Source organism: Dipodomys merriami, unplaced genomic scaffold (genome assembly GCF_024711535.1).
Source record: "Dipodomys merriami isolate MVZ:Mamm:240054 unplaced genomic scaffold, mDipMer1.0.p SCAF_12, whole genome shotgun sequence".
NCBI lineage: Eukaryota > Metazoa > Chordata > Mammalia > Rodentia > Heteromyidae > Dipodomys > Dipodomys merriami.
In genome coordinates this window covers 23,465,316-23,480,103 of record NW_027202493.1, presented here as the reverse complement: position 1 = coordinate 23,480,103, position 14,788 = coordinate 23,465,316, and the positions used below count along the sequence as shown (strand labels likewise).

Sequence of the window (14,788 nt, the reverse complement as noted above, 5' to 3'; positions counted from 1 at the left end):
GGCTCCCTTCTTCCAGAAGTTCAGGCAGAGCCCAATCCTTTTAGTAGCTCACAAAATCTATATAGCAACTTATATGAGCCAGCACCCCCATCTTACCCTCCTTATCACCTTTGTTCTTCTGTCTTTTCTCTCCAAATCTCTTCCCAGTCCAGCATTTTTTTTTTTTTTTAACTATTTGGTGGTGCTGGGGATCAAACACAGGAGCTTTCACCCGCTAGGAAAGTGCTTTATCACTGAGCTATATACCCAGCCCAGAACATTCAACAATAAATATGAATGGCATTCTCAACTTTGTGGTCCATGATCTATGCCTGGAATTTCTATTAACAAAGCCAACTTTTGGTGAATCAAAAAGAAAAATGTGTATTTCCTGTTAAGCATCTGCCTTTCAAATTTGAAGCACTTGTTAACTAAAATTTAAGCCAGGTTATGACAGTGCTGTGACTGGCTACTTCAGTGATTGAGGCAGACGAATAGACAATTTAAAGTCAGCTTGGGCAACTCAGGGAGACACATCTTGAACACACACACAAATTCTTTTGGAAATATGCACTCGATTTGTTTTTCCTTCAAGACAAATGACATTCATCAGAAGGCTACAGGACAAAGTAATAATTGGTTTAAAATTTTAATGATAAATGATAAATACCTATTAAATGATTCTTTCATTAGAAAGGCTTTGCCACAAAGAATTCATTAAAGGAAAAACCATAGTTTTTGCATCTTTGAAATAAGTCAATTTTTTGCAATCCTTTTATCTCTCTTCGTTTGAGGCAATTATTAAAATAAAAGGTCAAAATAGCAAAACCAAGAGCAAAATCTCAAGCTACAAAAGCTTTGTCTTTATAGTTTGAGCAGGGGCAGGAAAAAGGGCAATACTATTTTCAGAGGATAGCCAAACTTTGATTGTTCTATCATGGATATAAATTAGGTGTTTTTTTTTTTCTTTCCTGGGTTAATCTTTTTTTTGGGGGGAGGGGGGGTAGTCTGGTCATAGGACTTGAATTCAGTCTGGGCACTGTCCCTGAGCTGCTTTTTTAAAAAAAATTTTTCCTCGTTTAGTTCTCTACTGCTTAAAGCTACAGCTCCACTTCGTTTTTTTAAGTGATTAATTGGAGATGTCTGACATCACAGCTTTTCCTGCCTGGGCATCAGGAGTCTCATACCTCAGCCTCCTGAGTAGGATTACCTGAGTGAGCCACCAGCGCCGAGCTTCTTAGTTAATTTTATTGTTATCACGAGTTACCCTTTTTTTCCCCTTTGTTGTGACTTATGCATTCTTCAAATCAAAGTATATTTCTTTGAAAGAATTTCACCATATACCATGTCTCTATTACTAAGCTATTAAGTGTACTGTTTAATCTTGGCGTAGACGGGTGCTTGGACTTGGAAACCTTAGCCCTAAAAGGAGCTCGCAGTTATAAAGCTGTTTTTAGGGTTAGTTCTGTAAAATGGTTAAACAAACAAACAAAAAAAACTAAACTAAACAGGGGGAAAAACAACCCTAAGAGGAAGAGGTTTGTGGAGGAAGAGACGAGCAGGCCTTTAGTCCAGCCGAAGCCAACGGTGTCATTCAAGGGAATACGATACGCAGACGCGGAACCTTCTCGGCGCCCAGTGCGGTGTCCACGCCGCCGAGAGGAGCCAGGTCGGTTCACGGCGCCGCTGGGGGGGGGGCGGGCGCACCCCGGCGCCCCTTTACCTTTTCACACGGCCACCTAACAGGGGCCCCGACGGCCGCGGAACGCGCGGCTGCTCCGTGTTCCGAGCTTTTGTTTACTCCGGCAGCGTCGTCGGGCGGAGCCGCCCAGGCCAGGCCGCGTGGCCCAGCGCCGACCCCGGGTGCGCCCGGGCCCGGGCGGGGCGAGGGCGGCCGCAGCGTACGGCTTCACAAAGCCAAGCCACCACGCCGCCGCGGCGCCCGCCCCAGGCTCCAGCCGCGGGCTGGGACCGCCCGTCCTCGGGGGTGGAGGGGCGGAGAAGGAGGAGGAACGGGGTGGGGGACGCGGGGCGGGAAGCGCCGCGCACCCGCCTCCCCTCCCGGCGTCCCTTCCGCGGCTCGGCGCCGCAAAGCATCCTGGGAGGAACGGCTCGCACCGGAAGTCCGCGCGTGCGTGCGGCGGCGGCGGCGACGAGGTTATAAAAGCCCAGCCGCGGGCGGCAGGCGGAAGTGGGCGGTTCGGCTGCTCCGGGCGCTGTTGTTGGGGTCTGGAGGGGCGTTCTCCGGACGGCCGCCGCTGTAGGCCGTGGTGACAGGGCCGTTGGCCTCCGCGCACCCTGCTCCTGCCGGTGCCGCGTCCGCCCCCTCGCGCCCTCCCTTCCCGTCCTGCAGGCCCAACATGGCGCAGGAGGTGTCGGAGTACCTGAGCCAGAACCCGCGGGCGGCCGCCTGGGTGGAGGCCCTGCGCTGTGAGGGCGAGACGGACAAACACTGGCGCCACCGCCGCGAGTTTCTGCTCCGCAACGCCGGAGACCTGGCGCCCGCCGGCGGCGCGGGCCCTGGGGCCGACGAGGCTGCGGACGCCGAGGGCGGGACCCGCCAGCGGCAGCTGCAGCAGCTCATCTCGTTTTCCATGGCCTGGGCAAACCATGTCTTCCTCGGGTGCCGGTGAGTGAGGTCGCGCCCCAGGCTCAGCCCTCGGAGCGGGGGCCCTCGGCGCTCCCGGGCCGGGCCCGGCCCCGGGCAAGGGGAAGCTGTGAAGCGCGGGAATCGGCGGCACCCACCGCCCGCTCCGGGAGGGGTGAGGGGGAAAGGCCACGCTGCGAGCAGTCTGCGGGGTTAGCCGAGCGGCCGCAGGTGGAGTCGGCGTGAAGCTGCGAAAGGCGTCTGCCGTGGACGCTGGATTTAAAGGCCGAGAAGCCCTGACCCACCGGCATTTGTTGGTGGGATTCCAGGAAACCATTCTTGGCGCTTGGGTTACGCTTGCTGGATGGCAAACCAGGAAACGCAGTTACTCTGGCTTTTTTTTTTTTTTTTTTGCTTTCGTTTTTGCACATTACAAGTAAGAGTTTACGCGGGGCAGGGGGACCCACACATTTTATCAAAGCGATTTTTTGCTTCTTTTTCAGGTATCCTCAAAAAGTTATGGATAAAATTCTTAGTATGGCTGAAGGCATCAAAGTGACAGATGCTCCAATCCATACAACAAGAGACGAACTGGTTGCCAAGGTGAAGAAAAGAGGGATATCGAGTAGCAATGGTTAGCAGATCATAGATGTGAACATACTTAGGAGTTTAGAAAATAAGTTTGATGTAATTAGGAATTGTTACTACTAATATTTTTTAACAAGTCAAAGTTTGTAAAATGTTATTAATCAAGTTCGAATGTTAAACTGTGTGTGTATGTGTTTTAGGCTCTGCATTTGAGTAGATTTTTGAAGTGTTACTGTCTGATGCTGTTAATTTAACATTAGAAATTGATGTTGTGTAACACTGGTATAAGAAATGAATGAAGTTATTCCACTTTTAAAGGAAAACAAACTACTAGTCCCAAAATACTTTTTGCCTTATGCCTTTATTTTAATGAATGTCTTTTCAGCGATCTGTATTGAGATATTCCTAGTAAAATCTCTATGTTTTTCCTTCTTTTTAGAAGGGGTAGAGGAGCCATCCAAAAAACGAGTCATAGAAGGAAAAAGTAATTCTGCAGCTGAGCGAGATCATGGAAAAGTTTCTGCCAAAACAGAACGTTCATCAGCTCAGCAGGAAAACAGTTCAAGTCCGGGCTCATCTGCCAAATCAGAGAGTAGTGGAGGTTCAGCTTGGAGCTCTGCCACCTCCAGTCAGCGGAGCTCTACGAGTGATGGAGATCGCTCTGTTGCCAGCAAAAGTGGGAGCAACATTTCCTCTCAGGTAACAGCAGCAGGTTCTGGAAAAGCTTCTGGTTCTGGAAAAGCTGAACCAGAAGCTCTAGATAAACACAGTTCAGCATCATTTGTTTCTTCGTTGTTGAAATCCAGTGTGAATAGTCACGGGACCCAGTCATCTGATTCCAGACAGCAAAGTGGATCACCTAAAAAAAGTGCTTTGGAAGGCTCATCACTCTCAGTCTCTCAGAGCAGCGCAGAGATTGAGGTGCCCCTTTTGGGTTCCTCTGGAAGTTCAGAAGTAGAATTGCCGTTATTGTCTTCTAAACCTAGTTCAGAGACAGTGTCAAGTGGGTTAACTTCCAAAACTAGTTCAGAGGCAAGTGTTTCATTATCAGTTTCTAAAAACAGTTCCTCAACAGGTACATCATTACTAACTCCCAAGAGCAGCTCAACAAATCCATCACTGCTAACCTCTAAAAGCACTTCCCAGGTAGCTGCATCACTGTTAGCTTCCAAAAGCAGCTCCCAGACCAGTGGATCTCTGATTTCCAAAAGCACTTCCTTAGCAAGTGTGTCCCAGCTAGCCTCTAAGAGCAGTACTCAGAGTAGCAGTTCACAATTGCCTTCTAAAAGTACTTCACAGTTAAGTGAGAGTTCGGTCAAATTCACTTGTTGCAAGTTAACCAATGAAGATGTCAAACAGAAGCAGCCCTTTTTCAATAGACTGTATAAAACAGTTGCTTGGAAGTTAGTAGCAGTTGGTGGCTTTAGTCCCAATGTGAACCATGGAGAGCTCCTAAATGCAGCTATTGAGGCCCTGAAAGCAACACTGGATGTCTTTTTTGTCCCATTAAAAGAACTGGCAGATCTGCCTCAAAATAAGAGCTCGCAAGAAAGTATTGTTTGTGAATTAAGATGTAAGTCTGTGTATTTGGGCACTGGCTGTGGAAAAAGCAAAGAAAATGCAAAAGCAGTGGCATCAAGAGAAGCACTGAAGTTATTTCTCAAGAAAAAGGTGGTGGTAAAAATATGTAAAAGGAAATACAGAGGCAGTGAAATAGAAGATCTAGTACTCCTTGATGAAGAATCAAGACCTATTAACTTACCTCCAGCATTAAAACATCCTCAAGAATTAGTATAATATGTCCAAAATGTCACTGCTTACAGTATCTGGTATTTGAAGAGAAAAACTGGCTTACTTTTGTACAATATAAAACACAGGCTTTCACAAATTTTGTATTGCTTTTTTCCAGTTTTGCAGAAAATTTACATTCTAGTTGTCTTCACAAAAGTAGAAATTGTAAATAATTTGTGAATGACAGTATACATTAAAAGGTATGTATTAACAGCATACCAGTATGTTGTTTTATTTGCTGAAGAAAATACTGTCTTCTATTTTTAATGACACATTAGGTACGATATGTAGTTCTGTAGAACCTTAAATTTTTTGTAATACTTTCAATTTGGTGAAAATGTATTGTCTACCACGCTTTTTTTCTAGCTGAATAAACCACATCAAAGAAAAGGGGACCACAGTATTTGAATGTCTGAAAGTCTGTACAACTTGATTTTAAGAATGTTGCCCATAATGTTGAACATGTCTGTTAAATAAAAGAAAAATAGTTGCATCAGACTATTTTTATGAGAAGTTGTAAGCATTTTTAAGATAGAAAGCAGTGTAAAGTACTTGTTATTTTATTCTGAAGTTTAAAATTCACCATGATTTTCATGCTGATTCTTTAAGCTGATTAATTTATGTTTTGAGGTAAAAATGCAATTTACACTTTTTATTAATGACATAAATGTGGGTTTCTATATTAAGCATATTTTGTGACTACTGTTAACAGATTGATTTGTTTAGATATTAAATGCTTTAAGCTATTTTACCTTTCAAGAAGTTGTGTTTTTTTTTTACTCCCTAAGTCAGATCCAATTCTTGAAAATTGGCTACCAACCACTAGTCAAAGCAGATTGCAACCAAGTAAGTTTTATTTTTTATGGATAGGGAAGTAACTTCTGAAATCTAGAATGAGGTGGTTTTTGTGACTCAAATCCTGAGAATAATACTGAGAAAGCTATTGAGAGCCATGTTCAGTTCCTTAGTGGACTGAATTGAATTATATCTGTTAGTAATGAAGTGGAATTTTGTTTGTCCTAGGAGATTCTAATTATTTTAGTATTCTGTTTTCAAACCCTGGGTATATTTGTGGCCTTTGGCTTTCTAGATAAGTGTTAGTAGATGCTATATACTGAACAATAATGGTGGTGATGTACCAAAAAAAGAACCTTTATGGGCCAATTGTATTAGCATCATAAGTAACACAATTTATGTAAAGTGTATGGAAGTTATTTCTATTCTAGGAATAATCGATGAGAATGTTTTGGTTCTAAGGATATTTTATTGTGTACCAGAGCTAAAAAAATCCATATTGTAAATATTCTGATGTATTATAGGGAGCAATAACATGAATATATTACAAAGCACTTTTAATTCCCTTGTCTTGGGATATGTATTTTGTGAGACAATACTTATTAGAAAAGTGGGCCAAAGTACTAGAATAAATAAGTTTTTGAAATAAATCTTAGGTGACTTGTTAATTTTCTAAAATGGTTTGTTTTATGTTGATATAGGGGTTATTGAAAATACTTTAGATTAATCTTCCTGGCAAAAGAGCAAACTAAGTATTTGTGGTAATTTGTTACATAATTCCTTAGGTACAGTCTCCCAATAGTGTGGTACAAAAAACAGGCTTTGGGGACTGTTCTTGGTTCTCTTGATAAACTTGGAAACTTGGAATTGAATAAAATAGAGTAATGTGTCCTGCGTAGGGCTGTGAAAATGAAATGAGAGACTATCTAACATAGTACAGGTATATTATAGTTTAATATGTATTTAAGTATTCACACTTTCTCATAAGGCTTACAGTAGCTATTCTCATTTGGGTAATTTTGAATAGGAAGAAAATGAAACAGGTAATTTGCTTAAAGAATTCCTAGTCTGTGTTTTACTTCAGAACCCAAACCTGTTAGTCTTCTCTTGTCTTTTTACCAGATGAACAAGTTGCGGAGAAACCACATCAATAGTTTTTTCAAAAAACCAATAACCAGTTATACTATCTTTCCAAAGCCCTTTGAAATAAATCACTGTAGAAATTCTGTTGATTTGGAGTGGGGGGAAAATACTAGGTTTTAACTTAGGACCTTATCCTTGATCAGTTGGCTCTCCACTAGAACTATACCTCTAGCTCAGCTTTTTGCTGATTATTTTAGGGATAGAGTCCAGTGTACTCTCCTGCTCAGACTGCTTTTGAACCATGATCCTGTAGGTCTCAGCCTCCTCAGTAGTTGGGGTTACAGGGATGAGACACTGACACCTGGAAGAATTTTTTTGTGTTACTGGCTTTTAACCTTTGGGTTTTGTGTTTGCCAGACAAGTGCTTTCCCACTTGAGCCACTCCTCTAGTCCAACTTTTTGCTGATTATTTTGACGATGTAGTGGGCATTTCTGATCATGCTGGCTTTGAGCCAAGAGCCTTGGAGAAGTTAGATGGCTCTGGGTTCAAGCCCTAGCACTGACTAAAAAGACAAAAAAAAAAAAAAAAAAACTCAGTAAACTTTAAACTTAAGGGGCTGGAAGTATATATAGTTCAGTGGTGGAATGTTTGCTTGGCATTCCTTGGTGTGATCCTGAGCATTCCTCCCCCCCAAAAAAATTGGAAGGTATTTTTAGATGTATTTGTATAATTTGGGACAGTGATATAGTCAGTAATGAATGTTTGAAACATATGTAATGACCCGTCTCATTGTTGATAACCTAAGGAAAAAATGGTTCTCATGGAATAACAACCAAGTTTCAGAGAAGCATTTTTACTTTTGTTACCAGTGTGCCCTGATAGCAGAGCATACATACAGATGGAGTTAACACATGCTCAACAACCTGTAGTTTGGAAACCAATATAGTTTACAATACTTACGTGCACTTTTCTCATATTATTGAATACACATAAGAAAGAAATGAGATAAAATAAGGACACTAATTTTTTAAGAACATTATTTTGAAATATCTTTTCCTATGTGATTTACATTTGCAAGCAAACATTGTGCTATTATGTCTCCTATATAAGGTAGGAATCTTTAATTGTACAAAGGAGTTGCCATTAAGTAAAGCAGTTTATGAATGTAATGTGTCTTGATCAATGCAGCCTGGAAAAATGTGAAGATAAAAGAAGCAGGTATTTCAGCCATGGGTCCTGACTGCTGTAGTGTGAATTTTGCCTGTGTCCAATAACACTGAGGTAGAAGAATGAATTAGTAAGTCTGATGTTTTTATATGCTGGCTATAATCAAACTGTTTATTAGGACTCTAAGAAAACAAAGCAAAGGCAGCTTAAAAATACTGTGGCATCAGGATCCTAAGTCCAGAGCTACTTAGTTGCACAGCACCAGGGAGAGCCATTTACAAGAGTGCTACTTGGAGTTGTAGAACAAAACAGTCCTTTTTGGAGTCCTTGAAATTGTCTAAGTAAAGTTATTTTTTTTTAAGCAATTTGAAATGGTGCTTCTATGAAGCATGTTCATTAAGGTATAGGATCTGCTAAAATTATTTGCTAAAGCAGGAGACTATTCATACTTGGGACACAAATTACTTTGCCCAACACGTTCTTGTACAGGAGGAATTATTTCAAGATTAGCCTAAAATCAAGTCGTATGAGAATAAGGCTATATGAGTTGTGGGTTTGTTTTCCTATTCACACATGGGGAAAGTTCAGGAATTAGGCAGATAAAGATTGAGCTCCTATAGAATAAAATTTGAATGCCAGCTCTGTGTTCTCTACAAGTAGAAAATGTCCCTTAATTACATATGGAATGATACAACTAAGATAATAAAGTATTTTCAAATCATTTGAAGTAACAATGTAGCTAATGATCCTATTAAGCTCTTAAAATTATATTGTTATCTTTAAATAATTTTGTAAAGGAGTTCCTGTTCAACAAATCATTTTGTAAGTACAACACATCTTGATGTTATGCCTTTCTCTATTTTCAAAACTAATGGCTGGAGCCAACTGCAACAGCCTTGAGATATTTCATGTTTTCCTAATGTGTGAATTTTATTCTGTTGACAGGTAAGGACACTGGGGAAAAAATAATTTCAAAAAAATTAAAAGCCATTGTTAGACTTAAAAATCATTTTTATTTAGGAGCAAGAGTTTTTCATTAAATATACAGTTTGCTAGTGTTTAAAACAAAAAGAATACTTTCCAAGTGGGAGATTATGGACATAATATAAACATTTTAAGAGTAACCAAAATCTATTTAAAAAGAAGACACATACATGGGGGGAGGGGGGAGGCGGGGAAGGGAGGTGAAGGGTAAACAAAGGAGGAGGCTGCAATGCTTGGTAAGAAATGTATGCATTATCCTGCCCATGTAATTGTAGCCCCTCTGTACAGTATGTTCTCAAATAAAATAAAAATTAAAAAAAAAAAAGACACATACAAAACAAATCATACAGTGACATCTTGATAAACATAAAAGGAAAAGTCAGGGCTGGGAATGTAGCTTAGTGGTAGAGTGCTTGCCTAGCATGCATGAAGCCCTGGGTTCATTTCCTCAGTACCACATAAACAGAAGTGACACTGTGGTTCAAGTGATAGAATACTATGTTTGAGTAAAAGAAGCTCAGTGCCCAGGACAGTTGCCAGGCCCTGAGTTCAAGCTCCAGGACTAGAAAAACAAACAAGGAGAAACTACAAATTAAGACAAAACTAACACAAAGCATAGCTATCTCAAAAAATAATTTTCAGATCAAACCTCAAAAGCACAATACAACCATGCCCAGGAAACAAAAGTATGCAGATAGTTTGAAAATAAGATTGCATGAATATAGCAATAAAAGTAAAAAGTATCAGAAGAGATAATGGGTGTAAGATGCAACACTGCCTTGCAAATAGCAAGTATAATGTTGACAAGTCACACCAAAAAGAGCAGGAATTGGATTCATGCTATCAGATAAGGTAGAATTAACTTATGAAGAATGCCACTTCACAATGGTAAAAGGCATAATTCACAGTATAGATCTAACAGTTATGAATAAACACCAAAAAGTAGAGAACTGACAACATGAAAAAGAGATAGGAAGACCTGAAATACAGATGTATGTTGTTGATGCTCAGTCACTTCCCATGGTCCATGGCATATCAATTGGACAGAAAACAAAGCTAAACAGGCTGTAATACAATCAATTAAACATATATGCAAATATATGAAGTATTTGTGGCAAGTCTCAAACGAAATATAATTGTAGTTATGAGATTAGAAGCTAACCACTCAAATCTGGCATAAGGGTTGTTTTGAAGGTGTGGGGAGGTGAGGTGTTAAGTTGCCTGGACTAGTTTGCAACTCATAATCTCCCAAAACTTCAGCCTCCGCAGTAGCTGCGCTTATAGGCATATGCCATTGTACCAAGCTTGGCATCTGGAAATTTCAAAACATTTTAAAACTAACAAAAATAGAAGATACTGCATTTTGAATGTATGGGATATAGCTTAAGTAATGCTTAGATTCTAAGTCAAAATAAGAAACAAACTAGCAGTTCAAGGGGAAAAAACAAAACAAAACAAAACAAACTCTGGGCACTGGTGGTTCGCATCTGTAATATTAGCTACACATGAGACCAAGATTGGGAGGAATGTGGTTCTGTCAGCCTGTGGAGAAAAGTGAAATTTGCCAATATGGACATGTGGGTCTGGCAGCGTTTTACTGTGGTTGGTGTCCAGGAAATTGTATATGAACCTTCCTTCATAGTCTCCTGGCTTGTTTTTTGGTATTTTTTGGCGGGGGGTTGTTTGTGTGGTGTTTTTGCCAGTAATAGGTCTTAAGGCTCACACTTGCTGGGCTTTTTCACTTACAGCTGGCATTTAACCATTGGAATCATGCTCCATTTACAGCTTTTTGCTGGTTCATTAGAATTAGAGTCATGGATTTTTCTGTCTGGGCTGACTTTGGAATGGGATCCTTAGAGTTCAGCCTCCTGAGCAGTTAGGACTACAAGACTGAGCCACTGACACCTTGCAGGAAGTGATTCTTGATGAGACTTGGGAATATCGAAGTGTTTTGTATCAGTTTGTTGAGAACATCTAGCAATTTTGTATGTATGCTTATACTAGGGTTTCAACTCAGGATCTTGTCTTCTTGCTCAGCTCTTGTTCACATATGACATTCTACCTACTTGAGCCATGTCTCCAGTTCTGCCTTTTTGACCTGCTAACTGGAGGTGAGGTCCTCTGGTTTTGTCTGCCTGGCTTGACTTTGAACCAAGATCTTCAGATCTCAGCTTCCTAATAACTAGGATTACAGGAGTGAGAAACCTGTGCCCAGTCCACCTAGCAATTTGAAATATTCGATGTCTTTATAATTTAGTCATTCTTGATTTCTAGATTTCAAAGACTTTGGCTTTGTTTGGGAAGGTTGGTCTTTGGCCAGTCCTAGGGCTTGAACTCAGGGACTAGGCACTGACCCTAAGCTTTTGCTCAAGGCTAGCACTCATCACTTGAGCCACGGCTCAACTTCTAGATTTTTGTGGTTAATTGGAGATAAAAGTCTCACAAACTTTCCTACCCAGGCTGGCTTTAAATCACAATCCTCAGATCTCAGACTCCCGAGTAGCTAGTTTGAGAAGGACCAATTTCAAATTTATTCCATTTGTGTTGCTCTGTAATAGCTTGTCTGACACTTCTTTGCCTCTCTTCCACTACCCACTCCAACACTAAAGAAAAATAAGGTGCATCCTAGCTACAGTAATGACTTGTGAACTTTTTATTTTCTTCTTTTGTGAAAGGAATTGAGTTTGTATTTCGTTTATTTTCTATGAATGACAGTAAGTCATTAAGGCCATTCCCTGTACACAGATGCAGGTTAAAAGCTACTTAATTGAGTGGCTTCCAATCACTTTCCTAAAGATTTAGTAGGTGGCAGGTTTTTCTAGGGAAAGCTACACTTGCTTGCTGCTTTCCTGGAGGTCTCCCACTGCTTTGAGAACATTGCCTGTGTTCAGAAATGCAGAGCAAATCCTATATTGCCTGGTAGGCCTGTGCATGTACACTGATGACACTGGCATACAGCTACAAATAGCTGTATTTATGAACTTTTTTAATCCTAAAAAGGACCCTTGTCAGTAACTTTGATAGTACTTACCAATAACAACAAAATATGAGTTCTATCATAATTTTTTTCTTACACTACAGATAAAAAAGTTTTCTATCTAAAAATTCTAGAACTCATATCTATATCCAGACTGGTCATCACCTCTGGGTCTCCTATGCCAATCTAGTTTTGGTGCAGAACCACTCCAACACACAGAAAACACTGGAACAGAACAAGTTGAGGAATTCCAGTAACTGGCTCCTTTCTTATCAATATTGGAGCTTTCCTATGTCTTTGGACATAAAAGGCATAATAGTCTGAAGAACACAGACTTGAATAGATCTAAACATTTTAAAATTTCAAATCTACACCTAAATATTTTCTGCTACTATCAGACAGTTGATGAATAAAAATAAACCTGGAAAGAACATGGAGAGTTTAAGACTGACCCCGACTGACCACAGCCTGATGGCTTACATCCTTCAGGTCTCCATTCTGAACGTACATCCCAAGAGAACCTTCTTTGGCCATATCATTCAATAAAATAATTCTCATCTAACCACATTATCTTTAAGCTCTCTCTCCCCTCCCCCCTCTTTTTATCTCTCTGCTGGTACTGGGGTTTGAACTCAGGGTTTCTTGCTCATTTAGTTCATTTGGACTAGTTGAACAAGTACCTAGGAGGATGTGGGAAAGTATTTTGACAACAGGAATAAGATATTTGGATTACAAAGAAAGAAAAATTTTAGGAAGATCATGTTAGAATAGAAAATCTGGAAATGGAGAAAAAAATCTGGAAATATTTCCCAAGCTACCTGGTAGAACTGCAGAGCAAAATGTTTCCTTCCATTCCAACACACTGGCAAGATTCTCTTCATTTTTTTAAGGAAGAGAAAATTTGTAGCTGTAGTCAGGTAGTTCATTCTAGGTAAGATTCACTGCATACTCCCTGGACAAATTCTAACTGCTTTAAATGTACAATGAGTGAGAATTTCACTGTAAGAGTTGACTTATTTTTTTCATAGCAAGTTGAATATTTATTTTAAAATAAATCTCAAAAAATATCTATTTACAGAACAGGAAGAGGGCGTGTACAAGAGTTGACTTATAGTGCGAGCTTTTCTAGGTTAACAAGCTGTAAGAACACAGGCAAAAATTTTCATTTCAATTTTTATTTCAAATTAACCTAAAGAGATAGTATTTGTACAACCAATATAAACACAAGTATCATTATAAAGAAGCAAATTTTCTTTTTAATTTCAAAAATAATGGATAAAGCCCTGTATGATTCTTAGTACTGAAGAAAAAAGAGAAAAAGGGGATAGTTAGGAGGAAAAATTTTAGAAAAAAAAAAGGTATTAGTTTTAAATAGGGAAGGAACTCTAACAATATGCATATTATATACCATGCATCATATATCATTATTGTTTTACATAGTAGAAATTTTCAATAAGACTTCTGTGGAAATTCAGGTAAGTTTTGAAAAAATATGAAATTTAAAGGAAGGAAAACCTTTTCTACCTGTATTATTGACATCTTTCAACATGCTCATTGTAGGGAAAGAGCATTACACAAATAGGCTCTAGGTTCCCACAGCACAGGACTGACTGGCAGGGGAAGTTTTTCAATAAGGAGATAGTGTGGCCACCAGAGGGCAGCATAAGAGCACTGATTTCTTGGTGGAGAATAAATTTTAAAAGAAGGAAAAAGCAGATACTGACTTACTCAATTTAAGTATTAGTACCAAACACATAAGGAGTTCACATTCACTGGAGGACAGAATGTCAGTAACTGGTGTCAAAAGCTGCCTGCTTCCAAGTTTCAACAAATGTTACATTTTTCTCTTCTTTCTCACTTCTGGTCACCATTCTTATTATGGTTGATCATTTCCTAAGTGGAACAAACAAAAAGTGTCAGCCAGGCAGCGGTGGCTCACACCTGTAATCCTCCCAACTGGGGAGGCTGAGATCTAAGGATCACAATTCAAAGCCAGCCTAGGCATAAAAGTCTGTGAGACTTAACTTCACATTTTTCTTTTGCCAGTGTCATTGCTGGAAGTTATTTTCTCTCTTGGCCTACAAACCTAAATTATTTATCACTTGATCATTTACAAAAAGAGCATAGACTTCTGATTTTACCCATTATCATCTCTTCTTGCAGAACTCAAAAGATTCCAGGCCACCATCATACCTCTTGGCTACTGGGCCTGTTTTCCCTTTCTCAAACCCATAAAGTCTTTCCTGAAGGCTTGGATCCTGACTGTATCCTCCATCTGCAGTTTTTAAAGATTCTTCCTTGTCCTTCTGCTCTCATAGTAAGTGCAACTTTCTAGAATGAATATCCTTCATGGCCATTTGACATTTGACCTTTCAATAAAAGGAATTTTCAACACTATCCTCATCTACTTTGAATGATATTCACATTTCCCACAACAGTACATGATCATGCATTGTTTTAATCTCACTTATGAGTATGGTTAGTTTTCATGGTCTTTATAAATTCTGATTATCTTAATGTTTTTTCCGAAAACGGTTCTTTTCAGTAAACCAGGAGGAAATTGTCCTAAATACTCTACAATACAGTGTGCATTTAATATTGCTGAAAATGAGATGGAAAAAGTAAGAATATTACCATTGGGGGGGGAATAATCCAATTTTTAGCCATGCTAGCTAGGCAGGTGCTTTTCCTCTTGAGCCACATCTTCAGCCTTCTCAGAGTTTTTTTTTGTATCACATTATGTTTAATGTTAGAGAAAAACACATTGGTGGCTCATGCTTGTAATCCTAGCTACTCAGGAGGCTGAGGATCATGGTTTGAAGCCAACCCCGGGCAG

The 14,788-nt window shown here is 39.9% G+C and overlaps 1 protein-coding gene and 1 long non-coding RNA gene across 8 annotated transcripts in view; one reads left to right on the top strand and one right to left on the bottom strand.

Moving 5' to 3' along the window:
• Window positions 1–2,060, bottom strand: part of LOC138823264 (uncharacterized) — a 58,167-nt gene extending 56,107 nt beyond the window's left edge. For all 4 annotated transcript variants that reach the window (XR_011370772.1, XR_011370769.1, XR_011370770.1 and 1 more), the window contains exon 1: window positions 1,703–2,060. This is a non-coding gene — a long non-coding RNA (uncharacterized lncRNA). The remainder of the gene's footprint in view (window positions 1–1,702) is intronic.
• Window positions 1,914–14,296, top strand: Cdkn2aip (CDKN2A interacting protein). 4 transcript variants are annotated; one of them, XR_011370768.1, is made up of 5 exons: window positions 1,967–2,608; window positions 3,070–3,200; window positions 3,594–3,853; window positions 8,013–8,121; window positions 14,116–14,296. XR_011370768.1 is itself a non-coding variant. In XM_070016428.1 (4 exons), exons 1-4 carry the CDS (start codon window positions 2,340–2,342, stop codon window positions 5,351–5,353), a joined length of 702 nt encoding a protein of 233 aa, XP_069872529.1. In that variant the 5' UTR covers window positions 1,969–2,339; the 3' UTR covers window positions 5,354–6,384. The 4 variants fall into 4 exon arrangements, 3 of the variants coding, with proteins under 3 accessions (XP_069872530.1, XP_069872529.1, XP_069872528.1); XM_070016428.1 differs by lacking the exons at window positions 8,013–8,121; window positions 14,116–14,296 and adding an exon at window positions 5,312–6,384 and having other exon boundaries at window positions 1,969–2,608; XM_070016429.1 differs by lacking the exons at window positions 8,013–8,121; window positions 14,116–14,296 and having other exon boundaries at window positions 1,914–2,608; window positions 3,070–3,169; window positions 3,594–3,680.
• Window positions 14,297–14,788: the final 492 nt, after the last annotated feature.